At 37.5% G+C, this 27,988-nt stretch overlaps 1 protein-coding gene across 2 annotated transcripts; it reads left to right on the top strand.

Moving 5' to 3' along the window:
* The first annotated feature begins 469 nt into the window (after nt 1-469).
* LOC124168975 (probable cytochrome P450 49a1) lies at nt 470-27,788 on the top strand. Of its 2 annotated transcripts, XM_046547400.1 has the most exons (11): nt 470-945; nt 2,547-2,782; nt 5,970-6,216; nt 6,307-6,423; nt 9,116-9,192; nt 10,868-11,069; nt 13,221-13,386; nt 19,816-19,985; nt 23,598-23,676; nt 24,422-24,670; nt 26,290-27,788. In XM_046547400.1, exons 2-11 carry the CDS (start codon nt 2,560-2,562, stop codon nt 26,401-26,403), a joined length of 1,644 nt encoding a protein of 547 aa, XP_046403356.1. In that variant the 5' UTR covers nt 470-945; nt 2,547-2,559; the 3' UTR covers nt 26,404-27,788. The 2 variants fall into 2 exon arrangements, with proteins under 2 accessions (XP_046403356.1, XP_046403365.1); XM_046547409.1 differs by lacking the exon at nt 26,290-27,788 and having other exon boundaries at nt 23,618-23,676; nt 24,422-24,448.
* Nucleotides 27,789-27,988: the final 200 nt, after the last annotated feature.

Genomic DNA, 27,988 nt, shown 5'->3' with positions numbered 1-27,988 from the left:
GTTACTAACTTTTACTTGTATTTGGCTTAGAAGTCTAATTCATATTAGCGCTTAAATTCATGATGCGCTAAGATACAACTTAGTATTGTGCTTTATGGGATGTATAATGAACTACTGTTATTCTTAAAATTTAACTCGATTTTATTGTACAGCATTTTAACTTTGCATGTGTTACGATCATGCTTTGGATGTTTGCTTTCATGTTTTTGTGGTTTATTTCTGATATCTTGCTTGTAACTACATGATATGTGATTTTTGAGCAATAAAACAAGTACATGTTATTTTGTGTTCTCATTTTCCCTTTCGAAATACGCGGCAATTGAGGTATCCTATAAAGTAGGCATCTTGCACTACGAAGGGGGGCGGGGCTAAATCGCTCTACTGCTGATAGTTCCCTTCCGCCCACAGTGGCGCTACAAACGCTGGTCCCGTTTTTTAGTATTGAGTGTCCTATGTATGGCGTAGCGAAGAGCGGCATTTCAATTATGTCGGATGGCGGAACTCAGGGTTCGTTTTTAATGAAAGCCATAGGATTATGATATTTGTAATGAGAATACTGAAGTGAAATTCAATCAAAATATTTTTTCGAGTCAGTGCGGTAAATGCGTAGACGTTTACTTCGAGATAAATTACCTAGTAATCGGAATAATTTTGTCCATTGTTTGCAACAAACTTTTCCTGCGGTCAACTACTCCCCTTAGCAAGGGACATTTATCATGTAAAATTTTATTAGTTTTGTGGTTAAAATTCAATGTCACAATCGATGGTTAGCTCCTACCTGGAATACATATTGTGAAAAGAAAAAAGGATCTGCTGCAGCCATAGCAAGAATGGTTGCTACTCTATAGAGTAATATGCATGTATAATAACAATATATTGTAATCCTGATTCAGGATTACAATATTGGCTGCAACTTTTAAATTTAAAGTGCCGGTGAAGCCTAAGGTGAGTATCATCCACTCTGAAAACAGCATGCCATTTTTACTCATTCGGATATGTATATGGCCATTGCGATGCTGTCCAGTTGGTGGCGACCTTTGTCCATGCATACATATTCAACGTCTTTTTAGTCTATTAAAGCACCAATAAAACCTTATGTGGTGCATTTTTTGTCGGTGTAACTGAAATGCGCGGAATTGAAGTGATAGAGCTTTTTTTCTTCCATAAGCCCTATTACCTCAGTGGTTGCATAGTTGTTATTGTGGCAGAGGGCCCTCTGTTATAACGATACCATTCCTTCACTATAACCAGTCATGGTGAAGGAGTGGTATATATTATTGCTCATTCTCTTTTATTTTATTTATTAACAACCTGTGTCATCGCACAATATATTTGATTGGCCCTATCGACACGGTAGCCTATAAAAATAATTAGTTTAACACCATTGACTGGAAATACCAAGGAGGTTGTATTCATTTACAACCTCTATGGGAAATACAGCCATGGCATATTCACTGTCTTTGCATAGTTGTTTTAAATAGCTTTGTGATGCACAGTGAAACAGATAACGTAATGAATACTGTGACAGGGTCAGTTATCTACTGTGAACTAATTTTATAATTACTCTTTGTCGTGGTGCTTTCTTACTTTTACTTTGTATCACAACACGCGAGTCTGTACACCATCTTCTCAATCCTTGAGTAGGCTTTCGCGATGTGGTGATGATTCAGCATGGAGGTTTACGGGTTTCTTTTCATTTGCAATAACTTTTGCATTGTCATAGTTGGGATTGTGATTTGGCCCACTTCATGTGTGCTCAGCTACGGCCGAGAGGCGCGAGGTTGTTGGTTCCTTGTGGTTCTTCCCCTATGAAAAAATTGTATAAAACTGTTTCAAATTTTTATACATTCTTATACATTGCCATGGCAGTATTATACAATTTTTTCATAGGGGTTTGGTAATGGGGTAGTAACCATAAAAACCTCCATGCTGATCCATCTCCTCAATCCTGTCAAGCATCTTGTGACAAGGAGTTTCAATATTAAATTTAGATACACTCTTGGTAGGTACGTTCATGGTAAGGTATATTCATACTTATGGCACACTTTTTGTCATGTTACCGATTATGGGCTATTTTCACCAGAGGTGGCTTCTGCGTGTGCTGGCTTCTGCACACCACACTGCATGGTCATGGCCACTTAACTTGCTCACCAATTAGTGAGTCTAGTATGTTGGCCATTTTAATCATTACTGCACACATATATTTGTAATACTTTAAAAATGGAAGAGTTTTTGTTTTCATTATGAAATTTATGTCACCTTTGAATTTCAAAACTGAGATATGGGATACTAGCTATCCTGCTGAGCGCATATCGCACCCTATCAAAGCATGGTTATGGTTATAAATTATACCCATCTCTTTCATCCTTATTATGTTGAATTTTCCAAAATTTAGGCGGAAATTAAGGGATATATGGTTGATTATGTAATAATCACATCTTCATCTCAGAAAATCCAAGCCATTCAATGATATGTAAATCTATGCTTTTCATTCCAATGGTGGGTGGAAAGAGGTTTGCTTGATTAATTTTCTTTATTAATTTCAGATTCACTCAGGCCATGACCGGTAGAATGGCAATAGTTAACAATATGAGGCATTTACATTACCAAGCAACGGTGAATGTGAAGAAATACCTTTGGTCATCCATCATATTCCATCATGGGTATACAGCTGAGGTGCACACTCAAGGAGTGAACTCTGAGATTCAACCATATGAAAAAGTTCCTGGGCCTAAACCTTTCCCTGTAATAGGGAATATGTGGCGATTCCTTCCTTTTATTGGTAATATTTTTTTTAAACATAACATAGTCAACAATCTCTAAAATAATTTTCAAGGCACCAAATTTCGAATACTATTATGAAGTATCTTTAATCATAGGGAATCATTGAACGATGGTATCAAAAGACAATACATGTGTGTATTTTTTGGCACTTGCCATGCATATTGTCGAATTTGTATATGTGTCACAAGGCGTATAGATATGTATATCACGGAAAATAATTTTTGATGCTACAGTGTGATTTCTAACATGCTAGCTTTTTTTCATTTGATCTTATTGTTTCAGCTAAATTTACCCGTACTGTCCTAGCAAAAAGTTGATATACCCAAGTTTGAAGTTGTTTCTCGGTAACTACTCAGTCATCTGTACTGAATTAAACTGGAAATGAAAGGGAATATATTAATACGTTAGTTCAATAACATCAGAAATTCATCTTTTAGCAGCAGTTTTTAGAGCTAATACTACATATTATCATAAAGTTCATGTATTAATAAGAGTCCATTTATTCATTATATGAAACCCCAAAGTTGAGCTATCATTTTCTAAGCATGAAAAACTATACCTTATTTCATTAAAGGCTGGATGAAAACATTTTTTATACAACCATAAATTTCTGATGTTAATGAGGAAATGTATAAATTTATACATTAATTTATATGTATTTATTAATAAATGATATTTTGTTTTCAGTTAATTCATCAAAATTGATTTTGTAGTTACAGAGATTTGACAGTTCAAACTTAAGTATCTCCACTTTATACAAGAACATTGGGGCTCATAATCACCAGCTTTCTTCCAAGTTTAGGGTGTAAATAGGTTTAAGTGTGGTGTGCTCAGCTCCTGAAGTGTTGATTGGCATGTTTCATTCCATCTCTGTATTTTATGGATAAGATTTTCTTTATAAAGCTTGTATTCAATCGAAAGCATGAATTCAAGCTTTCGACTGAATACAATCATATTTTTACATAAGCTTCTGCTTTGATGTTTGTGATGACTGCAAGATTCTATCTTCTTCAGCCAAATTTGTTGGCTTAGGAGACAATATGTAGTTACAAAAGCCATCTTGGTTCTGTATTCAGGAGGGCCTTTCAGGATGGCATTTAAAACTGATGTCTCCGTAACTTTCAGGTGGATGTACCAAATTCACTCCCACGAATGCTCCCTGCTGCAATTATAATGCAAATTCAAATTGCATTCATATCATTAGGTTGAAGATAGTTTTTTGATGAAGAAAGGCTGTTGAAGGATTTCAGTTGCATATTTTATAGTTTGACTCTGAAAGTTCACTGCTAATCATCTTAGTTCATTTCTTATAGTCTTATAAGGGATGGATTGAGACCAATTGGGGGGGGAGGGTCCATCACACTCCACAGCATCTTGGTGGTATGCTATACTACTCAGCGATAATGTGTCTAAGGTCTGATATGTGTGGAAAAGTTTCTGTTAGAGATATTCATAATTTTTATAATTGTTTTTTTAGTCGGTGAAATAAAAAAATTCATTGGAGAGCATCCATAAGGATTGCCATTTTTAAAATTTATCTTGAAATTACAAGGAGCAACCAAACTCCCTTCCCATCCCCACAACCCTTTTCTACCGTTCCCAACGAGAAGAATTTACTTTCTGTGCCACGAGTAGCATAAGAATATTTTAAACCTCTCCGCGCAGAGCTCTCTTTAGGGAAGAAATTGCCCACTTATTCTCGTCCCTCCAATTTGGGACCTAACTCAATGGGATGCCCAGCCATTACCCTGGCCACTGGACTAGACCCTCATGAGTTCACAGTCAACTTTTTGTGTTGCCAGTGTATTTTTGAAACCAAATAATTTATTTATTTTCTATTTATTTATTTCCAACTTCCCCGAAAACAGCACTTCAAGGCCTTTACAACGGAGGACAGTGGCGCCAACTCCATGGGGCCTGAGGGGGCCCGAGCCCCCCCAAAAGTTTGTTACAGATGTGAGGAAAGATTGTGTCAGGCTAGTCAATTTTCCCCGGAGTGTCCAAATATCGATATTTGAGAGATCAGGGTTCTAATATTGATCATATGACTCTTCCAAAATGCTTAAAAAACTGAAAATTCACTGCTTATAAAATTTACCGGGGCAAGGTCTCCGGTTAAGGCCACCCCAATATTTTTTGTAAGTCGGAACCCCTGACGGAGGATAAACAATACACAACACAAGCATCCATGTCCTGGACAGGGACCACCTACCCAGAGTGATTCGAACCCACGACTTACGGTTTGGCAGGCGAGGACTTTACCCCACCGACACCGGAATGCTTTTGATTTTCAAAAATTTACACTTCTGTAAGAAAATTAACACTTCTTAAGCATTTAAAAGTTTTTATATGGATTTCTGGCATTGATAATAACAAAGTTAGTAAACACAAGGCACTAAGAATCTAACTCCAGAAGTCTATTAATAGTAATGCTAAAATTTCATTTAAATTTCCATCACTGGGTCCTGTTTATTTTCGCTTTTGTCTTATGTTCTCTCTTGATAACAGTGCATATCATTAGCATTTTCTTACATCTTTGGAATGCAATATTTGACCCACTATATTTGTGATGTGAATGTAACTGCTGGTGATATTTATAATGTCATTCATCAAGCAATGCTTCTTATTCTCTCTGACTCGTCAGTCTCTCTTCAATACCATAACTGAGACCTTAACTGGAAAATTGATTCAAATATAAGAAATACCGCCTCTTATATTGAAAATGAATATTATTGAAAATATATGGGGACACAGGAATTCATTATAAATGCCATCAAACGGAGAGCCTATAAACTTTAATGTGTGGCACTTTGCCGAAGGTGCAACTGCTGGAGAATTACGTTGACCGATGTGGCTGGAGAACCTGGAAGCTTGCATTCATGTTGACTTTTCATTATCCAAACATAGTATCTTCTAAGTTTGGGCATCAGCTCAATCTAATTAAAATTATGATTCCTGTCCTTCATTTTTTCAGTAATTCACTGTCATGAAATTTAAAAAAAATTAACTTAACATAAAGTCCCAAAATTTTATAAGAAAGAATTAAAAAAAAACCTTATTACTGGTGTTGACTTATGCGGTAGACTTTTATACATACCAAGTAAAAAATCTGTGATGGGGTACATGCATGCTTTATATTTTTAGAGTTCTTACCTACCTTATTTATCATGTCTTTTGCACTTCAGGAGAATATTATGGAAGGGAGATTCAAGAAATGCATCGAATGATTCACAAAAAATATGGAAACATAGCTCGCTTCCATGGATTCACAGGGCCAGTAGATCTTGTATTCATCTTCCACCCAGATGATGTTGAGACAACTTTTCGAAACGAAGGTCAATGCCCTGTGCGGAGAGGAATGCAAGCTCTGACCTATTACCGTAAATTTGTGAAGAAAGATTTCTATAAGAATGGATGCGGTTTATTAGTAGAGTAAGAACAAATTTTAGCCTTCAGTTTTTAACAATGTAACATTCTGTGTTTGGTAGCATGTGACTTACATTAACCAATTCACTGTTTCAGAAATGGAGAGAAATGGCTTTATGCCCGCAGTAAGGCAAATCAACCAATGCTGCAACCTAGGATATCAAAAAGATACATCCAGCCCATTGGCAATATTGCTCAGGAATTTATTGATCGGTAATGAAGCTTATGTTCAATATTTGAAAAATGTTGCTCTAAGTTAGCATAGGCATCTTGCATTTCCCATGAATGTGATATATGTATAGTTCTATTACACGACTACAGTTCTCTACATTTTTCCTTGTCAACTACCATCGACGTGCATGCGACAGTGTATGACGCGAAATTCAAAGTATTTGAGGTGTTCAAGAGGGTACAATTAGCATAACTATTCGAGATCTCGAATATCGAATACTTTCTAGTATTTGAGGTATTCGAGTATTCCCGGATACTATTTGCACATCTCTAATTTTTATGCATGATCATCATCATCATCACTGGTCAACAATCCTAGGATTGGTTTGATGCAGCTCTCCACTCAGTTCTCCTATCAGCTAATCTTTTCACACCTGCGTATTTCTTCTCTTTCACATCCTTCTTAACTTGTTCCATATATGTATTTTGCTCGAGGTCTTCCTTTTCCGCTCTTGCCTTCCACTTGTCCCTTGACGATTGTCTTCATCAGGCCATCATGTCTCCAGATGTGGCCTATAAGGTTGTTCCGTCTTCTTGTTAAGGTTTTCATAAGGCATCTCTTCTCTCCTACTCTTCTTAGGACTTCCTCGTTACTAACTTGGTCGATCCATTTGATCTTCAACATTCTTCTGTAGCACCACATTTCGAAGGCCTCTATCCTTGCTTTCTCCACTCCGGTCATTGTCCATGCCTCACTTCCGTATAGAAACATACTCCAAATGTAGGTTCTTATAAATTGTTTCTTTCCTTACATATTTAAGTTTCCTGCTGTGAGCGGGTCTCTCTTTTGGTGGAATGCTCTCTTGGCCTGAGCTATTCTGCTGATAATTTCTTTCTTACTTCTCCTGTCACTAGTTATCTTGCTTCCCAAATAACTGAATTCATCAACCTCTATCAGTTTTTGGTTCCCTATTTTAATGTTAGTCTTGTCTTCTTCTCTTCTGCTGCACACTAATATCTTGGTTTCCTTCGTGCTTATTTTCAGTTGATATTTACTTCTTCGACGCATGTGTAGTTAGGCTTATGGTCCTAAAATCTTTGCACTTCTTCACTCTTTTGTATTTAGGAATAGGGATTATAATGTTCCTCTCGAAGTCCTTTGGTATCTCACCTGTGGAACACATTTCACTAATGATTTTGTATAGCTGGTTCAACGTCTTCTCTCCTGCATTTTTAATTAGCTCTGCGGGAATATCATCAATGCCAGACACTTTATATATCCTAAGGTCTCTTACAGCCGCATCAAATTCTGATCTTTAAATTGGGGCTCCCATGTCATCGGCATCCACTTCCCTCTCGTTTTCGATAGCATTCGTTCTTAGGCTGCTTCCTTTGTACAAATCTTCCAGATACTCCTTCCATCTCTTCCCTTTGTCTTTGTTTTCAATCATTAGTTCTCCGTTTTTGTCCCTAAGGGTATTACATCTTGCGCCCCTTTCCTTGAAGTGGTTCCTCACCATCCTATAGGCGGCCTCTAATTTTCCATGTTTAAGATTGCTTTGTACGTCTTCACAAATATTTTTCATCCACATTTCTCTAGCCTTCCGTGCTTTACGACATATTTCGTTCCTTATTCTCTTGTAACAATTCTGTCCTTCCTCTGTTTTTGCAGCCTTGTATTTTCTTCTTTATTCAATGAGATCTAATACTTCCTGCATGATCCATGGTTTTTTCATAATGACTCTTCTTTTACCAAGAACTTCCTCTGCTGCAGCCTGCAGACCACTTCTAATGATTTTCCAGCTCTCTTCCACTGGTTTATTGGTTGTATCCTCCCCTATTCTTTTTTCTACAGCTTCTTTAAAAGCCAGTTGATGCTGAACCTCCTTCAATTTTTCAACCTGCCATATGTTTTTCACGGCTTCCTTCAATTTTTTAAATTTCAGGTGGCATTTCATCATAACTAAGTTATGGTCACTATCGATATCTGCCCCTGGATAACTTTTGCAGTCCTTCACCTGGTTCCTGAATCTTTGTTTCACTAGAATGTAGTCGATTTGGAATCTTCTAAGGTATCTGGCATCTTCCACGTGTATCTTCTTTGCAGGGGATTTTTGAATAAAGTGTTGGCAACCACTAGCCTGTGCTCAGTGCAGAATTCAAGTAGCCTTTCTCCTCTTTCATTTCGGTTACCTAATGTAACTGAATGTTGCATGATATATATTTATTTATTTTATAGGCATTAATTATTAATATCCTGCTAATCCGTACATGTCATCCCAAATGTAGTTGAAAAAAGTATACATAAGTACTATCTAAGTTTTAGAATTACTTTGAGGGTACACTGAAGTCCATTTCTGTGATCTAGATTTTCTTTAGCTGCTGCCTTCAAATTGGCACACTCCTGCATAGCACCATTATTTAATCAAATTCATGTTTTTTATAGGGACTTTTCCAATGTGCTGCCGCATATTGACGACATATTGGAAAAGTCTCCATTAAATAATCGGTATATGGCCTTCATTTCTTCACAGGAAAATGACATTTTTAAGAACACTAGGTAAAACACAAATATGTATGCACTCTACAAATGGATTAAGTCAAAAGTCTTCAGTTTGGTGAGGCTCAAGGAATAAAATTCATTATGATTATGATGATGGGTTGCCTTTGTTTTAATGAGTAACTTAATGATAAAAGAGAAATAACTTCCCACTCATGCTTATATTATTTTCAGGCTTTACAATCTTAAGGACAGCAAAGATGAAATGCCTGCTGACTTCATCAATGAGCTCTTCAAGTGGTCAATTGAGTGTGAGTAAATTTTAATGAAATGACTGTCTCAAGTATGAAATATTGAATGGTTTGAAAGCTGGACTAGTGATGTTCAGTAAACAATGGTAGAGATCATGGATTTTTCATGATGTAGTGAACTAGTTATGAATTTTTAGGATTTTATGATTTTTAAGCATATTAATTTTCTGACAGTGGATTTTCACTTCTGGGGCTTTCGTATTTACTTTATGTACAGCTATCTCAGTGAAAATGTTGAAAATTACGGGGACAGAGCTTGTCTCACTCCTTTCCTAATCGTTGCTTCTTCGTAGCTGTATTCAGATTTTCTTCTTGCTTCTTGGCTTTTATATAAATTGTGGATAATTTTTTGGTAATTATCAAGCACCCCAATATCTTTCTGGGTTGCAAGTATTGCTTTGCATCCAATCTACTGATATGTTACGCTGTTAAAATCTTGGCAATTTTTTAAAGCCCAAACCCAAGGAACTATGTACATATGTGATTTCATCTGCCACTGATCAGGTGAGGAAAAAAATTCCATAAAGACAAAAATAATGATAAATGAGAGAACAATTATATCAAAAGTACATGTCAACTTCATTTTACTTGTATTTGAAGGCATAAATATTTGAGATTCAATATAACAAGTATTTCAATAATGGCAATTAGCAACTGATATTGTCAAAAATGAACCTTAACCATACGAAAAACCAAGTACATATATAGAATGGTGATTGTGTCAGCACTGAAAAATATGTTAAGAATCTGTGTCAAAGGTAGACTGATGTTACTCTGACGATAGTCAATTCAAGAAAGGAGGGCCTGGATACTTAAAGACAAAATGTACTGCGGTGGAAGGAGGAGAAATCCGCCTTCAATGGAGGAGAGGTAATTTTGGAGGTGAGGTAACAGCCAGCCCCACACGCCAGTCAGCGGGGAGGACCTCCTTCTCCACAATCTTCTTGGTGGTGTCAGTTCCCAGGTAGGGTGATAGACGTAGAGCCAGGCAATTGGTAGTCAAGGAGGGGAAAAACATGGTTGGATTAGGTCTTGGAGGGAGAGAGAGTTTTGATAGGTGAAAAGTGGATTAATTGTTTCTCCAAGCCGCAGATTATGCCTCAGCATCAACTTTCCCCTGGATTTTCAAATCCAGGTATTTCTCAGTGGGACTGCTATTTTAGTGATGAACTCCTGGTGTGGCCGATTTGGATGGCAGAGTTGGGCGACAGGGGGTTGGAGACAGGGGGCCTGAGACCTTAGGGGCCTGAGCCTTAGAGTCTCCGAGCCTTTGCGAATTAGTCCTTCATGTGAAAATCCTTAGCGTGAAAAGTCCTTAGCGGGAGAAGTTCTGCAGATAAGTTTGGAGCATATTTGGATTAATTTCTCGGGGGGGTTTACCAAAAATTTTGGGGAAGATGCTCTAAAAAATGCCACATTACATGAGAGAACATTAAATTTAGAGAATTTATTAAGATTCATCATTTGTAAAGTGTGTTCTGACCTAAGGAATTAGTTTATCTGCCATGTCCTAAAATGCAGAACTTCACATTTTTTTCATTGGATGTATTTACTTTGATATATTTTTTCTCTTACCACTTTGTTTTTCTATGTTGCAACAATGTATCAAATTTTAGTACATAATGAGGTATCTTTGGCTTGTGTAAAAAAAAAAAACTCGACTCTCTGTTTCTAGCCATTGCTTTTGTGGCCTTGGATACACGACTTGGCTGTTTGGTACCTAACCTGCCAAAGGAATCAGAACCACAGAAGATGATCGATGCATTGGGAACATTTTTTGAATTATCTTTCCACTTGGAAGTTGGTCCCCCCATCTGGAAGATATTTCCTACTCCAACATGGAAAAAATTTGTTCAAGCACTTGATATTTTCTCGGAGTGAGTATCGACATCATTGTTTACCATTAGATCTATACACCCTATGTGAAATAATAAGGTCTAAAAAATGTTTTAAATCGTAAAGTATATTGCTTTTTAACTGTTTTTGCCTTACATATCATTTTATTATAAAATTTGGTTTTCTACCGAATTTGAAATCCTATTGCGATGGCATGGACTGATTTTTAGCTATTCATTTTAGCATTGACAGCTAATCAAAAAGATATTTGCAATCTTAAATGGCGATTAAACCCTCGGAAAAAAAGATAATGGCAATTTTTTTGAAAGATGCTAATGAAACTGGTAATACCATAGAAAAATTGTCGCAAACGAAAGCCTATAAATTTTTTTTTCAATTTTGATATAAAGAGTTAATTATGCATCTTGTTTGCCATGAAAAACACTGGGAATTTTTTTGTAAAAAATGAGAGCAGAAAATGAAACATGTGTGTGTTATTGAACTTGGAATAATCTTTTTTTACTGTTTTATGTCCATGTAAAAAACAATTTTACAGTGTGATGAATGGAACTGAGTCCAGATTATAAATTCAGCCCTACCACTGCACTTTCTAATTTGCTGAATGCCTCCACTCTCCTCTTCTGATTACCTTTATCATGGTAGTCTGTGGATTAGGTCTCAGCTTGAGCTACTGAAAGCACAAAGACAATCATGGTATTTTAGAGAAGGGAAGTGCATTGTAGAGGAAAAAGGCTGAAGTTAGAAGGCTGTGATGATGGTCACTCATGACTTGTTTATGTACTTAGTGATGTTTGATAAATACTATATGATATTAGGTTTGATAGAAAACACGACTTTAAATTCTTAGATACTGTTTATTAGTATGCGGTTGGCCAGTTCGACAAGAACTCCATCTTATAGTTTTATCTGTTACTATTATATATTTTTAGTTTAGATAAAAAAGGGAAAATCTAATTACAGCACACTCCCGATTATCCGGGGTAATGATGGGGAGAGACGGCACGAATAATCGGAAAAAATGGATAACCCAAACTTTCACTTAAATGTGTTATAATGTTTATAATTTACGTAAAACAAACAATGTGTTATTATTTATGCATTTATTATGTTATTTTAGAGTGCTTCCCAGATTTATTGAGAGATTTCTTTGCAGACCGCGATCTTTTAAGTAGCGATAACTAGTTTTACTCATACTATTAGGGCTCCATGTAAGAACTGGTTTCGAAAACCATGCATTTGCAGCTGTGTGATCACGTATACAGAAAAGTGGTTTACATGAATGCTTCAAGACCACTGCATGAAAATGGAAACAACACTTTCAGGCACCATGCCACGTAGTCGCGTCTCACACAAGTTGCCCAGGTTGCAACTGCTGCGGGATGTGTATCTGTGATCCCGGAGCGCGAGCGTGCTCTGTGAGGCTTGGGAAACAGGAACAAGAAGTGAATACAGCTAGCGCATGATTGCTTCTGTTTTTGGATGGGGATTTCAATGGAAATAATAAGCACGGTGTATTCTAGTATTCAAATGCAGTAATTCCGGTGTTTTTGCATCAGATTTATTTTTTATAAAAATCGCGGAAAATATTGAGCGAGAGTGAAAATCATGCACAGATATACGTCGGGCGGATAATCGGGAGTCTGCTGTACTAAGATCAAATAAATTAGGTGATGATCAGTAGTGGATTGAGGGTGGGGAAGGGGGTGGTGCTTAGAAGAGGGGACTGCCAGCCCACAATTTCTGGAAAAATTGAAGATAGCAAACTTTTAGGTGGCTCTCCAATGTAATTTTTATTACAGCATCTTAAAAAAAACTGTTTAAAAGTAATCGATGAATATATGAAAGCCACTACTCATATTAGACCTAAACCACTCGCTGAGAGGTATTGCATACCACCAAGGTGCCATGGAAAGTGATAAACCACTCCCCTCCAAAAAAAGACCAGTTTCTCACCAATTTTTTACTTTGTCTTCAGGGATATTGATGAATTCCATAGATAACTGATGTTGTGAGTTTGTACACTTGTTTTCTATTTGCCATTATTTCTATTGTTGATTATTTCTCTGAATATCTGTTTCCTCCAATTGTATAGGTTTAGTTACTATAGTACTCTGTTCCTAAAACTTTACATTCCTCCCTAATATAGAATTAATAGCTGAATTGAATTTTAGAATATCAAACCGTTATGTCGAGGAAGCTGTGGAAAGACTGAGGAAACGAGGGCCCGAAGGCACCAGTGACGCTGAACCCAGTGTTCTTGAGAGGTTATTGGCCCGTGGAGATCCTGAGTTTGCCAGTATAATGGCTCAAGACATGCTGTTTGGTGGACTTGATACTGTGAGAAAAATTCCTTCTCTTTTGTATTCGAACACTTCTCATGCATGTATTTGGTTTCTTACTCTTGGCACTTGCAGTTCAAGCATTGCTCAAAGCCTATTCTACCTACGTTATCTTTTTGGCATCACATATGTAAGGGATGCAGCTTATTTTTGAACAAATTCACCATGAAATCATTTACTCAGACTCGGTTTCATTCTCAAATGATGTTATTATTGTCACAATTATTGAAACCAAATTCTATTTATTAGATTTCCCACCCTCAAGACCCAAATGTTATTGAGGCTTTGAAGGTGCCAGTATTTTCTTGCTTTCAATTGAGTATGTGTGGGTGAGTTATTTCCATAAAATTTACCATTGTATGTGGTTTCAAATGGTTTTCATGAAAGTTTCCAACTGATTTTTAGGATAGTTAATTTTTATTTTTACATTATTTTTGCATTGCTTTCTCATTGATGCCTACGAATGCACAGCCATTTGCTCTTAACATGGTGATGTCTAATTGCAAACAACTTAAATGATTAACCCTTGAACGGCTAGCGTACCCATATGGGCACAGCTGCAGTGGTCTAAAGAATTTCGTGTAAATTCCGACCCAAACATTATAGAGCATGCTGTCTTCGCCAAAAATGATTACAATGTATCATTTTATTCGGTTCATGTGCTTGCGGCCAGGATTTTTACCAGCAGTTGACAGTGGCATGATAGGCATTCTTACCTACTCTGTTCGAGGAGGCAAAAAAGAAAAAATGGCGCAGTGTCTTCAGTAAATACGATTTTTTCCTTTTTATTTTTCATACTCGGTTAAGTATTTAATCTTATCCTCATAATGAATGTTGTCAACTTCGGTTTCTTTTGCCAGCATTGTGATATCTTTCGTATGAGACAAGGAATTTGAATTTATTTTCGGGTGATCCCATATGGGCAAGCTAGCCGGTAGCCGGGGGTGTCTTTTTTGGCGGGTGTCCTTCGCTACGAACGTCGATATTGGGTCTGTTATCAAATAATTTCGACATAAAACGCTAAGTTTTTGTCAATCTTTTTTTTTTTTATTTCACTCGATTTTAACGTCTTCAATATTTTTTGCTGTATTTTTTGTAATATTTCCATTAATTTTTAGTACAAAAAATACCGTATTTGCACGAATCTAAGACGAGGTTTTTTTCCCTCCTAACTCCTGCAGAAGAGAGGGTTCGTCTTAGAATCAGATGCAAAATTCTCCACGTCAATCGGGTTGCATAATTTACTTCGGAAAAATTATGGATATCCGAGTTTGCCACCTGATAGCTATACAACGAAAAATCAACGCCAAAAATAGCTGAACAGTAATTTTGCTTTCAAGTAAAAAAAAAAACATTTTCCATTTTTAGGCAGCGGGCAAAGATTCGGTGCGTTCCAATCAGTCACCGGGTGCACTTCTACCGTGTCCGTGAGACTGCCTGCTTTACCCTGGGTTCGGCTCCATTCAAGTTAAAGCTTGATCAACTCACAAAATGTTCGTGTGACTGGTTACAATTTACCTAAATTGTAACGTTAAAGCCTCAACACAGTTGCGGAATAAACTGCGACAAAGTCGTTGCATTTTTCTCAGAGCAAGGGTAAGAAGGCAACATGATTTTCCTATGTGTAGAGAGATTGATTCAGTTGTGATTCTGTGCCTTTGAGGGTATTACGATGGCAGAGAAAAGAAGTCACTACACTGCCGCTTTCAAAAGAAAAGTTATTCAATGGAACCCCGACCTATCGTTCTTGCATTGATAGTTTTCTCGCATTCATTATTCCCCGTTTCTGGTCCCAAATAAAGATCCATGTAGACAATATAATTTTTCCCGCATCTATTGTTCCCCGAAGTATCGTATTCCCGCATTGATTGTTTGATGATCATGGTCCCGACGAAAAATTATTCCCGCATCCATCATTTGACGAAAATGAGACGAAATGACTACGGGTCATTTATGGCTAATAACAAAAGGCGCATAGATTGAATCTTCCCCAGGAGATGGAACTACCATAGGGAGAAGCTCAGTGCCATGGGAAAGAAACATTAGCACATTTCCCAAGATCCGTTATCCCCTCCATTCAGCACTCTCCTCCCCCCTCTGATGCTTTCGTCTTCTCCAAACTCAAACAAAGGGTCCCAGCTCTTGCAGGGATTTTATTACAAAGACCTAAGCTTTGAAAGAAAATATCAAGTTACAGGAGAATAATAGAATCGTGTTTCACCCTTCCCTCTTTCTCCCCCCCTGACCTTTTTCTGCCTACCTGCTTCGAAGTTCCCCATTTCTGGAGGTCAACTGCTGCATGAGTCATCTATTAGCCCCACAGATGTCTAAAAATGACTTTCGGCAATTGATATTACACCTTTATTGGATTGAAATATTAGTAGTGTGCACGTAATTTAAAATCGAATAAGACCAAATACGACGTATTACTGACTTTATTTAAGCATTTTACGCAAGGAAATAAATGTCAAAATACGACGGAGACTTAGCCTTCTGGCGAAACTCGATATCCTCGCAGCTGAGCTTCTCAGAAGTTGATGCTGTATTTTTTTCCGAAAACATATATCAAGTTACAATTTATGAGTTATGCTATAAATCTCTATTGTCACAGTCACAGACGAAGGGATATTTGGTTTCTCCCTGCTAGCAATTCGAATTCATTTGCCCTTCTGGCGCTACGCTAATTAGAAAAGAATGGGTATCTTTACGGCAAAATATTTCATGGCGCAGTCATATGTTTATGCTTCACCCTTTGCAGTATGCTCTGCATACGCCATAGCATCAGTTCCGAACTTCATCTCGTGCGAGTGGTTCCCAAGGTGGCTTGACTTCAAACCACCGAGTGTTTTCCGTGTGAGTTTAATGAAGTCAGGTTTCATTTTCACTACTTTAATTTTATTCGTCTTCGGACCATGGCCCCTTCGAGGAAACTACTGAGAACTTTAAAAGATGGACTGAAAATAATTGAACATGAAGAAAAGACTCCGGGCTAGAAGCACGTGAATATTGCAGAACGTCTTGGGTTCTCTGCTAGCACATGACGGTAGGGGTGGGGTAGAGCGAGCTACCTGGTGAAAACAAGTAGAGAGATGAAGCCGAGGATCCAGGTGGGCGTGCCACTGACTATTAGCGCAACATTGTTCACGTTTTCCACACTGCATCAATTGTATTAAAAATATATTTATTAGACAGGAACAACAAATAATAGACTATTTTTGGCCTTTTTGATCCATCTCACAACCGATCACTGCGCAGCGAAAGCTGTTGTTTTAGGCACAAAATGCACATTGCTCTCGTGAATACGTGTACTGGAAATGGCGTTTGATGGATAAGAATTTTTACATCAGACAGAAATCCATAATAGCGTAAATGCCGAGTGGAGAAACATTTTTTTAGCGAGGTGGCGTGTTTTTTTTTGGGATATTTGAAAGAGATATTAGTTGAATCAGCAATATGACCTAAGTGTCTCGATAAAGTACAGGTATTCATGTAATTCACTAAAATCTTGTTTGAATCCTTTAATGAATATCATAATTACTCGCCATAATCCAGAGTTTCCTGGGGCATAGGCACACATCACAGCATTTATCATTTATTCGTATCGTTGTAAGGAAAAAATTTTTTTCCCTTGTGGAGTTCCAAAAAAGGGGGTCTTAGAATCGTGTTCGTCATAGATTCGTGCAAATACGGTACATTTTATATTATTCAACACTTTTATTCATGGTGCTTGCAATATACTTTGCTCAACTATCTAGTATGAAGAATTATAGGGTTATTTTCTACCACTGGTATACTTACCCAACAATCAAGGGCATGGTGGAATGGGAAAGGATGTTTGATAAATACAATGATGAAGCTCATGGTGAAGCGCTTTGTATCGCGTATTAAACTTAGAAACAATAAAAAATAAGATATAACCTTGATCACATCAACCACATTGAACTCGTGGCCAAATTTTCCAACTAAGTCCAGTCCCTGGTTGTAAGTCGCAAGGAGACAATCAAGGCAAAAGTTAACAAGCAACCATTACAAGCTCCGTCAGTTTTAGTCCTGAACAGGATGGAGGAGACAGCAAAATGACCAAGACGTACGCATAGGCACGAGATGACGTGTCAACCGCTAAGAATATATTCCTCGAAATGAATTTCACTGCATTTCCCGGTAAATTCGTAGTTGAGGTTACCTAAATGTTCATGACGGAAGAAATTTATTTTTATCTGTTGTATTCAATTCTATTCTGAGTGGTTATTGCTGTCTGCAGGAAGAGAACTTTTGGGAGAATGGCGATGACGTCCGAAACACTGGTGTATAATGCCATTTGCAAGGTTGCAAAATATAATGTGGGTTATATTCAGTGTGCAGATAATAATCACTACTATAACAGCGGCAAAATTAGGCCATTCGTATATATGATTAAGTATGTTTGTTCAGAAAACTATGTGCCAACCCCCAAGCTAAAATACGATGAATCCATGATAAAATTTTTGGCAATCATAGCTGCAAGCAGTTCATACGGGGTGAACCTATTAGTTTCGGCTTTAAAATATGGTGCTTGAATACTCCTCAAGATTACTTGGTGGACTTCAGCATATAGCAGGGGCTGAGTGCCTGAGAAAAAAATAACTACCATAAATTCATAGGCAAATGCTCTTCGTATTTGCTTATCATGTTGGACAATTTACTAGAGCAAGCAATAAATATTACCTTTTCCATTTATTTTGACAGTTGGTCTACTAGCTTTCCTCATATAAGTCAGTTAAAATCTTAAGAAAATGAGGGTACTGGAACAGTTCTGAGAAAAAGGGTACCCAAAGATAACCCATTGATCGAAAAAATAGCTAGCGAAGCAGCCCCGCTGCTCCCATGCTTTCGCATGGGAGAAAAAGGGAATATTGTTGTTGTTAGATATAATTACTATTCGGTAGTGACTGTCCAGTCACCTTGCCAATGTGTACACCCACTCACAAAGGTCACAAGATTCCCTCGTGTTACCTCAAAAATGGTACAAATTAGGCAGCCAGCAGTGGTCTCTAGCTACAATATTTAGATGGGTGGAACTGATCTCACGGATAAAAATATCAACAGTTACAGGAATGTTGTCAGAGGAAAAAATGGTGATGGTCCACATGATCTCCTTGATGCTGTCATTGTAAATGCCTGGATCTGTATGGAAAATTCTGGTTCAAATATACCGCAGTAAGCCTTTAGGCTAGAGATTGAACAAGTGTTTTTGTAACGAAGATGTACCTTTCCCAGACCTGGTTGTCGTATTTAACATTCCCTATCAAGTGTAATCAATCATAGAAAGTCTGATGATATAAGGTATGATGGCAGTGATAACCAATTTGTCCCGTTTCATAGACACCGATGTTCTAATGAAGAATATTCTTCCCGCACGCGCTCAGAATGTGCTAAGTGCCCACGTCTTTCCCTTCAATGAAATTCTGACTATCATACTCGGTAATTGATAACCCAATTTATAGCATTCAAAGACTCTACCAGCAATATAGGACTAATTTAGCTAATAAACTCATTGATAACGTTTTTTTTCATTCAATAACTGTTTTCAAAACTGAGTTTTACACTGTTAAGTTCTTTGTACAGCAAAAAAAAATGTTTAAACCGAAAAAGTAAAGTAAAATGATTTGATATTACTTCAAATTGCCGAATAAAAGAAGTGTTATAAGTAAATGCAAAACTATATGGTGAATCACGCAAAAAAAATGAGTATTATGACGGTTCGAGCGATTCTTCTGCAGGATGCAGACCGGTGGCCAGAACGGCTAGCGTGCCCATATGGGCACACCCCCTCTAGCAAGAACGAATCAACAGAATTTTAAAACTAGGTGTTTATCTAAATGCTTGGGCAGTAATTAAGCAGTTTTTAACGGAAAAACCAAATAAAACTCAGAAAAAAACTCCGCTGTTAAAGGGTTAAAGTTAAAATACTAAACTTAAATTAAATTTAAAATACTGAACTTGCATTAAAGCAATATTCAAAACAGTGAAAATATGATTATGGGGATGGCATCATCCACAAATCCCAATAAGTGGCAGTCATCCCCTTTCCTCTCAATATGGGACCCTAACTACTTCTGGGAGGTTACCCGCCAAGCCCCCAACCTAGCCCCTCCCTATCCTGGATCCACCTCTGTGTACGTAGTAGAACATTGTTACATTCAAGATCAATCGACTCTGACTCAATTTTACCATTGAACTAGGCACATTCATCCATTTTTTTCAAGTCAAAGTTAATGGTGGGATGGTTGCCTCCTCCTCCTCCCCCCCTGAATCTACCCCATGGTTTTTAATGCTAATCAATGAATGAAAACAGTAAAACTCTATCATTACATTTATGTTTCGAGTGTTTAAAAAGACAAAAGACCTGATCATGGTCATATAAATTACATTTCTCTTTTTTTTTTAGACTTCATATTCAGTTGGTATGGCTATGTATCAGCTGTCCAAAAATCAAGAAAAACAGGAAATTCTATTCCAAGAGGTTAAGCGTTTTCTTCCTGAAAAGGGAAGTGAAATCACGGAGCAAAATTTGGAAGAAATGAAATTTTTAAGGGCCTGTCTGAAGGAGAGTGCCAGGTGAGTTGGTTACCTGTATTTCGAAAAACACATACATACATGTATAAACTGAACTTGCTGGAAAATCTTGCTTGAATAGAAGCAAAGTTATTCATGCCTCAAATTATGTAGATTTTTAGTTATTTTTTTTAAAGATTAATTAGTGTCAAAACTCCACCTTTGAACTTACTCCAAAGAATTTATTTTGAATACGCCATCATCCAAGTATGTATTCATAAAAGGTGTGTAACTTTGTTTGAAAGTGCTAGAAATTTTTTTTCATGTAAAAAAGGAATTACAAGGGTGTAAATATAAAGTGTTGTTATAAATGAATTATCTCTAGAAAAATCAACTGCCTTCTCTTCCTGGAGTTAATTTTCATGTGTACATTGTTTTTTGTTTGCTATCAAACTTTAAACTGGAGGCTTAATAATTTTGTTTCTGACAGCAAGTCAGAGAAAATATTTATCTTTCTTTGTTCATAGCTTACGCTCATTATGCTAGCCCATTTCCTGAAAATTTCTATATGGTTATGGTACCCTTGCTATGGATTCAGCCTATTCTTTTAACCTTGTGTTATCTTACGAGGGCTCTCCAGAAATTAACTGATGGTTTGAAATAAAAAATAAACAAAGTGAAAATAATTTTTATAATGTACATTTTGAAGTTGAACTCTTTGGCTATTTTTATCCAAACTCGCCATTTAAATTAAGGCATTTACCGTATAATCGCGTGTAAGAGGCGCACCTTTTTCCCCCAGATATCGCAGCCGAAAATGGGGGTGCGCCTCTTACACAAACTTCTTATCTTCCCCCCCTCCCCTTCACCGGTCGGAAGTCCTAGGGGAACTGAGTGGCTTTGGTTTTCAGCGTGAGTCAGTCATCTGAAACCCTGGGTCAAAATCAAGCGGCAGGCAGGGGAGTTTCTCCCTTAGTGACGTATTTTTAAAATGCTCCTGTTTGAATTTCTTGCAAGCATCGCGCCGTCACGTCGGTACCCAAGAGGTGAACATTGAAAAGATCGCGCGGGGCGATTCGCTCCGGAGCGCGCGATAAATTTATTGCCACGAGTGGGCATCCCGCGGCATTTATACTGCATATAGTAATATTGGTGTCAAAACCTGCGGTTAAAAAATTCGAACGAGTGTGCTCATTGTTGGACTTCATGGTGGATAGAAGAAATCGGAAATGCTTATAAGTGAAGAGCGCTGAAGGAGAGGTCGAGGGGAAGGAGCGCGCTCCCACCCCTCCGTATTTAAAGCTACGAGCGAAGGAGCAAGGGAAGAACACGTCCGATCTTGCATGTGACGTCGTTGCCTTTAAAGCGAAGGGGCGAAGGCGCAGCAATGTGATATACGCAGTTTGCGTTGCCTGAGTTTCCAGTCCGTCTCGTCTTGTTTGAATGCGCTTATGCTACGCTTGTTTCTTCCGAAATTGTGCTGTTTGGACTATGTTGAATATTAGTAGCCTTATTTTAGCTATAAATCTTTGTGTCAATCAATTAGAGCTCAAAAAACTTAAATGCTGTCAGATATACGTCGCGTTAGGTCTAATTCTTTTTAGAACCTCGTGCGTGTCACAATTGCTGAAAGATGTCGAGATATCTTCGAGCTCAGAAGGTGACTCACGTAGCATTTGACCTCCAGAAACTCGGGGAATTGAACCTGGTAGACCGAAAAAGGTCAGTTGGTGGAATGGGGTAGGGATGAAACACGTTTCCATTGTTCCCCTGTAACTTGATATTTTCCTGTGGAGTCTCGGAAAGGAAAAAAAACGGCAGAGGCATTGGCTGATGGAGAGCCGAGTGTAGTTCCGTTAGGCCCCTTGCACACACAACGATTTTGGACGGCCGGTAAAATATTGGCCGATATATTTTACCGGCGAAGCGATGCTTGCACACACGCCGGATTTTTACCGGTCAAACGATACGTTGCTATGTTTTAGAGCCGGCGCCGGCGATCCACAGTGACAATGGCAGGCAGCTAACCGGCATTTTGCCGGTGCCGGCGCGTGGTCGGTACGTGTGCAAGCTCCAATGCTCTCCCATTGTTCACTTTTGGAATGTGGACGGCCGATATTTTACCGGCCGTCCAAAATCGGTGTGTGTGCAAGGGGCCTTAAATCTATGACGTGGTTATTATCCTACGGCGCTGAGATTGCCCCGATTGTTGTTCAATCTCTTGGGAAAGCTCATGCCATTTGCCTGTCGTGTTTTGCCTTAAAATTTTCCACGGCTGCAATTCTATTGCAATACTCCTGCGAGAGCTTTTAAACAAAATTGCTCGTGAGTAGGACAAGCAACGTAGAGCTATGGCGTATGCAAAGAGAGGATCGGAACTCTTTCTACTCCCTCTTATGCCACTGCAGTTATCAAAATTTCCTCTTCCAAATAGTACTGAAAGAGGACATTTCGATAACTGTCGAAATTCCAGGCATGCGTCTGCAACACCGCACGATAGGATAAAAAAAATGTCGCAAAATTTTTTTTCTTTATAGCTTCGATCCTCAAAATAGGGGTGCGCCTCTTACACGTGTGCGCCTCTTACACACGCTTATACGGTACTTTAATGTGGTACAAGTTTTTGAAATACCCTCTCTGCAGAATTTTGTCGCGAGTGTGTTCAAACACTGGCTTAGGTATATGTTCTGGCATGTAGTTTAGTGTCAGTGTGAAATCATTTTGTAGCGAGCCACTTATTGATATCTGGGAACAGGTGGTAGTCCCTTAATGCTAAATGCGGGCTGTATGGCGGATGATTGAAAACTTTCCATCCAAAACCATCCAAGAGGTCTTGGGTTCAATTGGCTGTGTGTGGACTGTTATTTGTAATCTTATAATTGTAATATCTACGCAGAGACACCAAGTGTTATGAAGGTGAACTTTCTTCCTCTTTGTATGTTTTTGTTTTACTTGTATTTCCGGTTGTCGTTGTTCATCCGTGATCGCGAATAGACGTGTGAAATTAATATCCGTCTTATTTATTTCCAATCCTGATCCGTTCCTACATGGACAAGTGTTGTCGTGGAAAAACAAAACTTACTTTGCTGAGTTTCCCTGATGCCTGTTTTGTATTGCATGTGTTAGTTAACAATTATCTGAGTGATTATTCCTTGACTGTACACATCGCAAATCTGGCGATAAATTTTAATGGATTTGTTAACTTTTGCCTACAAAAACCTTGTCAGAGGTAGCACTTAACAACTGGCAGGATTTTCAATTGCAGCAGTATTTTTAACACTCCACTGTGTACAAATTATGATAAGCACGATGCTCAAGATACCCTGGCTGGTTTTGTAAAGAGTGTAAAAACACTCTGAAATCAAGATAGAGGTGCTACTCCCGCCCACTGCCGCGCCATGACAAAACGTCTGTTACTTTTTGGACAGCCCTTGTATTTCTATTTACTGTATGTATGTGAATGTATATGTAGCTATTAGCATTATTTATTTTTATCTAATTACCTGATAATATTTTGGCCTGAGTGGAATATCAATCTATGAATTTGATCATATCTGGAATCAGTGTCTTTGATAGGATATGATTGAAACTTCTAATAACTGTTCCATGTTTACCAAAATTTTATCTTAACAAGTGAACTAGAAATTTACCAAGAGCTGTTTTGATGTTCTACAGGTTATCGCCAATTTTTACAGGAAATCGTAGATTTACAACAAAGGAGACTGTGCTGTCCAGTTATAGAATCCCGAAGGGGGTAAGTGAACTTCTCTCTCTTCTTCTTTGTTACCCCAAAGCAGAACATAAAAGCCATGGCATGTCTTTGAGGTGGAATGAAATTGAGGATGTACATATTTAACTATATATTATGTATTTTGAAGTTTCCTCCATAATAATTTGGGCTGGTCCATATATGTTTCTTCTCCTCTGCATAAATAGCAAAAGCTTGGACATTGTCATTAGTAATTGATGGTTTGCTGTCATAAAGGGCATTAAAAACAGCACTGAATATGAATCCTGTCTCTTGTCTTTCAAAAAGAGTGGGGGTATGAGTTGAGCATTGGGAAAGAAAGTATAGAAATTATTGGCACAGATAAATTTTCAATAGACCAAGGGCAGAGAATTAGTAGCTTATTAGTGTATTAGTTGTGAAATTCATAATAATTTGAGGTTCAGATAGCCAGACTATTTTCATGTAAAATGAGACATCTGCTAAGCAATCCTATGCAAGGAAAGCAAACATACTCTTTTTACAAGGAGAGATGAATAGATTTACCGTCAGACTGGATGATGAGAATTCCTATGAGGGTTTCATTAGAATGTCAGTAAAAGTTATTACCAGAGAAACAATGCTCTTTAACTTGCAGTGATTAATGAAGCATTTTTGAAAGAACATGTTCCTCCTTGGAATTTTTGTTAAAGTGTAATGTTTTTTGGAAAATAAGCAGTTTATCGAGCCTTTTTGTATGAATATTGTGTATTCTACCATTTTCTCCCGACAGATTGGTGTTCTTATGCCATTTACCATCTCAACTCATTCAGAAGAATTCTTCCCTCAACATGAAAGATATATCCCAGAAAGGTGGTTAAAGGTAAAGCCTGGCAAAGGAATGGCTGGAAATGCAGATGACTTTGAAATAGTTAAAAAAGGAAAGCAACATCCTTTTGCTTTTTTGCCTTTTGGATTTGGGCCGAGAAGTTGCATAGGAAGAAGATTTGCTTATCTGGAAATGGAAATACTTCTTGCCAAGGTACGATTCATTATTTTCATTAATAATATTGTTGGTTAATGTCAGTTAATTTTAAAAAAAGAATTGGGGAAAGTCAAATTCAAATAGTATGTCTTTACGAATTATTTCAATGCATTCTAAGTTTAACACATACAAATGGTTTCATCTCATACTGTTGCTCTAGATTCTAACAGTCCCTATTGTACTTGTGGCCCTTTTGGCACAAGTTCCTGTTATTTAGAGTAACAAAATTGAATAGAAACTTCCTTAAGATCACTTTTAGACGAGGACAACATAGCCTTTACTAATTTTGAAAAAATAAAGCCGGCCCAGTAACTATGGGGAAGGAGGATGAGGGGATAGATCCCCCCAAAACCGTAGAAAATTAAAACAATTAAAAATATTGTCTTATTTTGGCATATAATAACAGCATCTGCATAGAGTTAAATTTTAAGTGCCAAAATGATGTAAAACTTATTTCCAGGATTGTCGTTTTTCAAAAATTTTCCCAGACACCCTGGTGCCTTGGAGGAGGGGGGTAGTCCCCTAGGGTCCCCCATCCTTTCCCAAAGTGTATCTCTAGTTATGTCACTGGGCTGGCCTAATGAATATGTAATATATGGCTGCCTAGGTTAATAGACTTTTGATATCGATTGATCGATTGCATTGAATGGGAATGATTTTGAGACAAAGTGTTTATATCTCTCAGAGAAATTTTTGATTTGTTTTGTGAGCCTCAATTGACAAAAGCCTCTGATAAGAAAAGTCAATCTGTTGGTATCTACTCTGCTTGAGTTAATGAGCCAACCAAAGTCTGCTGGTAGTCAGTGAGAACCATTTTAATACCAATGTAGCCTGTAGGCTGATGTCAATTGGCAAAAATTCAATATTCACCCATCGATGGCTGAGACCATCCTTCCTTTCCTTTCCTAATTGTTAGTCTTCCCTCCTTTCCCTGAGCGCACATTGAACTTTGGCTATGGGACTCCACTAGATCTACGTAGGGGGTGTCCCTTAATTACATGAGGTGATTTTGGCGATTTTTGGACCCCTCCGCCTCCCTCATTAGTGAGATATTGTGAGATTTGATTTAATCCCTTCCCCCCTCCCTCTAATCTCTTGTGAGATTGTTCAAAATGTGTATTTACAGTATTAATATATTAATACATGCTTCATTGCCATGAATTTATTATAAAGAGCAAAATGTATAATTATTTTTATTTAAGATTACTTAACTCTATTAGTTAGCTATTAATTAAAAATTATTAGTTAACACTATTAATTAACAACATTAGCTAACTAGTATTTAAAATTACCAAGATTTCAGTTTAGAATCACATTTTACCCTGTTTCTTGCGGAAAAAAAACTACATGTGACTTGCCTCGACCCTCAACGTGAGGTGAGAATCGGCTTGATCCCCTATCCCCACAAAATGCCTCACGTAATTAATGGATGCCCCCTTACCCAAGATCAAATGAATGCATCATTATGGATATTCCACGAAACCAAATTTATGTTTCTTGGGTTTATGCTAACAATAAGTGAAGTGAACTGTCAGTTTTATACAATCTGAACATGCTGAAAGTCATTTATTTATTCATGATGAATTGATGATGCTTCCTTTTTTGTTTCCTAACAGATAGTGCGAAACTTTAAAATCGAGTACAACTATGGTGAAATGAAGTTCCGGAGTGGGTTCTTAAACACACCAAAAGATCCTCTTCGGTTTAAACTGGTTAATAGGAAGGAATAACCAGTAATTCATCTGTATATTGTATCCTGTGCTGGTGTTGGACTTTTTTTTTAATTTACCTTCATCACTCCAAAAACAGCCCATTTAAGGTCTTTACATCGGGGGAAATAATGTGTAACAACTTTGGACTAACACACACAACCATGCCCTAGGTTGGGGTATCCTACCAATGTGGGACTCAAGCCTGTGACCGAGGCGAGGACTTTACTCCGCCGCATCCATTTAATGCAGTATTTGAAATGTACAACATAATTAATGGGAAGAGTGGGAATCGTGGTGCAATTTTATTACCCTTTCCTGAAATATTATTTTTAATTTAAGTATTTATGAATTCTGCCAGACAACAGATTGAAATATGAGATTGAATGTTATCTATCCTTACAAGGAAGTCCCTCAAGTATCATCTCCATATCTTGTTCAAATTTTGCTTGGTGATTGGAAATGGATGCCCATGATGTGTAGTTTTTGCTTTGGCTGCCAACACTAAATACTTTTCAAGATATTAGGACTGTTTTTAAAATCTTAAAATTTTTCTGGGGGAGTGCACCCACATCTCTTGTATTCCACACCCACAGTGTTAGTTGCACCTAAAACCCCCCACCCCGGCCTTAATTCCTAGCGGAATGCCTGAGTTATAATATGTACTTTTATGAGCTATGTTAATATTTTATTTGATATTTTTTATTTATATTCTTAAAATTATAGAATGGAAATTTTATATTAATCCGATTGCATGCTGAAAATATATTACTATTTGTACATGTTATTTACTTTACATGGAATGCGTTGATTCTTCATCACATGATGAAATGTTGATTTTATAATTATGTATATACTAATGTGATTAAATCAGTATTCAAATAAAAAGAAACTGTAGGAGAACCATTGTAATCAAGGCACCCCTTGCTGTAAGTGATTTTTTATGCTATCAGAGGCACAAGTGCAAATACATAATACCCTCTGAAGAAATCCACTGTGAAAGAGTATATAAATATTTACTTGAATCTCCCATTTACTGGTCAGGTATCCTACTCTTAGTGCAAAAATTGCTCTGAGGAACAATTCCTGACTGGTGTTCCACTACTTCCAAGCCCTCTTTTTCTTCAGCGAAATTTTTTCCTGTGTGGCGTATTCACCTTTCAAGTGCACCTGCATGTTACTCTGTATAGGTATGCCATTGGCTAGCCCAATGTTATTACTTGAATAACGGTACTCTAAGTTTTCAGCTAAGGGCCGTCATGATGCTAAACCGTCCTTGCTCGTTATTTTTCCTAAAAAGCTCAAAATAAATCTCATTATAAAACTGCAACTGTGAACTAAAATAATTTTAATGTGTGATATTGTGTACCTGAAATGATGAATAAATTTATATAATGTTACTCAAATATTTGAATTATTCATACAAAATTAACCACTGTGATCCCTAAATTATGTAGAATATACTATGATAATTGCAAAGTCTGCTTTTATGCTGAGGTATAAATATTAACAAAGGTCTCTCATGGGGGTATGCGAGACATTGATCAGAATTATTCTGAATTCAGAATGGTTGATTCAGATTGGTCAGCAATGGGATTGGAATGTT

This window comes from Ischnura elegans, chromosome 1 (assembly GCF_921293095.1).
Source record: "Ischnura elegans chromosome 1, ioIscEleg1.1, whole genome shotgun sequence".
NCBI classification, from domain to species: Eukaryota; Metazoa; Arthropoda; class Insecta; order Odonata; family Coenagrionidae; genus Ischnura; species Ischnura elegans.
The sequence above is the reverse complement of the archived record's forward strand: the minus strand, read 5'-3'. Positions and strand labels throughout refer to the sequence as shown.

Excerpts from the sequence above, each read along its gene's own strand:
- LOC124168975 (XM_046547400.1), top strand. The coding sequence starts at position 2,560 with ATGACCGGTAGAATGGCAATAGTTAACAATATGAGGCATTTACATTAC. Across the intron at positions 11,070-13,220 it reads GCACTTGATATTTTCTCGGA|AATATCAAACCGTTATGTCG; the intron begins GTGAGTATCGAC and ends ATTGAATTTTAG. Across the intron at positions 19,986-23,597 it reads TGTCTGAAGGAGAGTGCCAG|GTTATCGCCAATTTTTACAG; the intron begins GTGAGTTGGTTA and ends GATGTTCTACAG.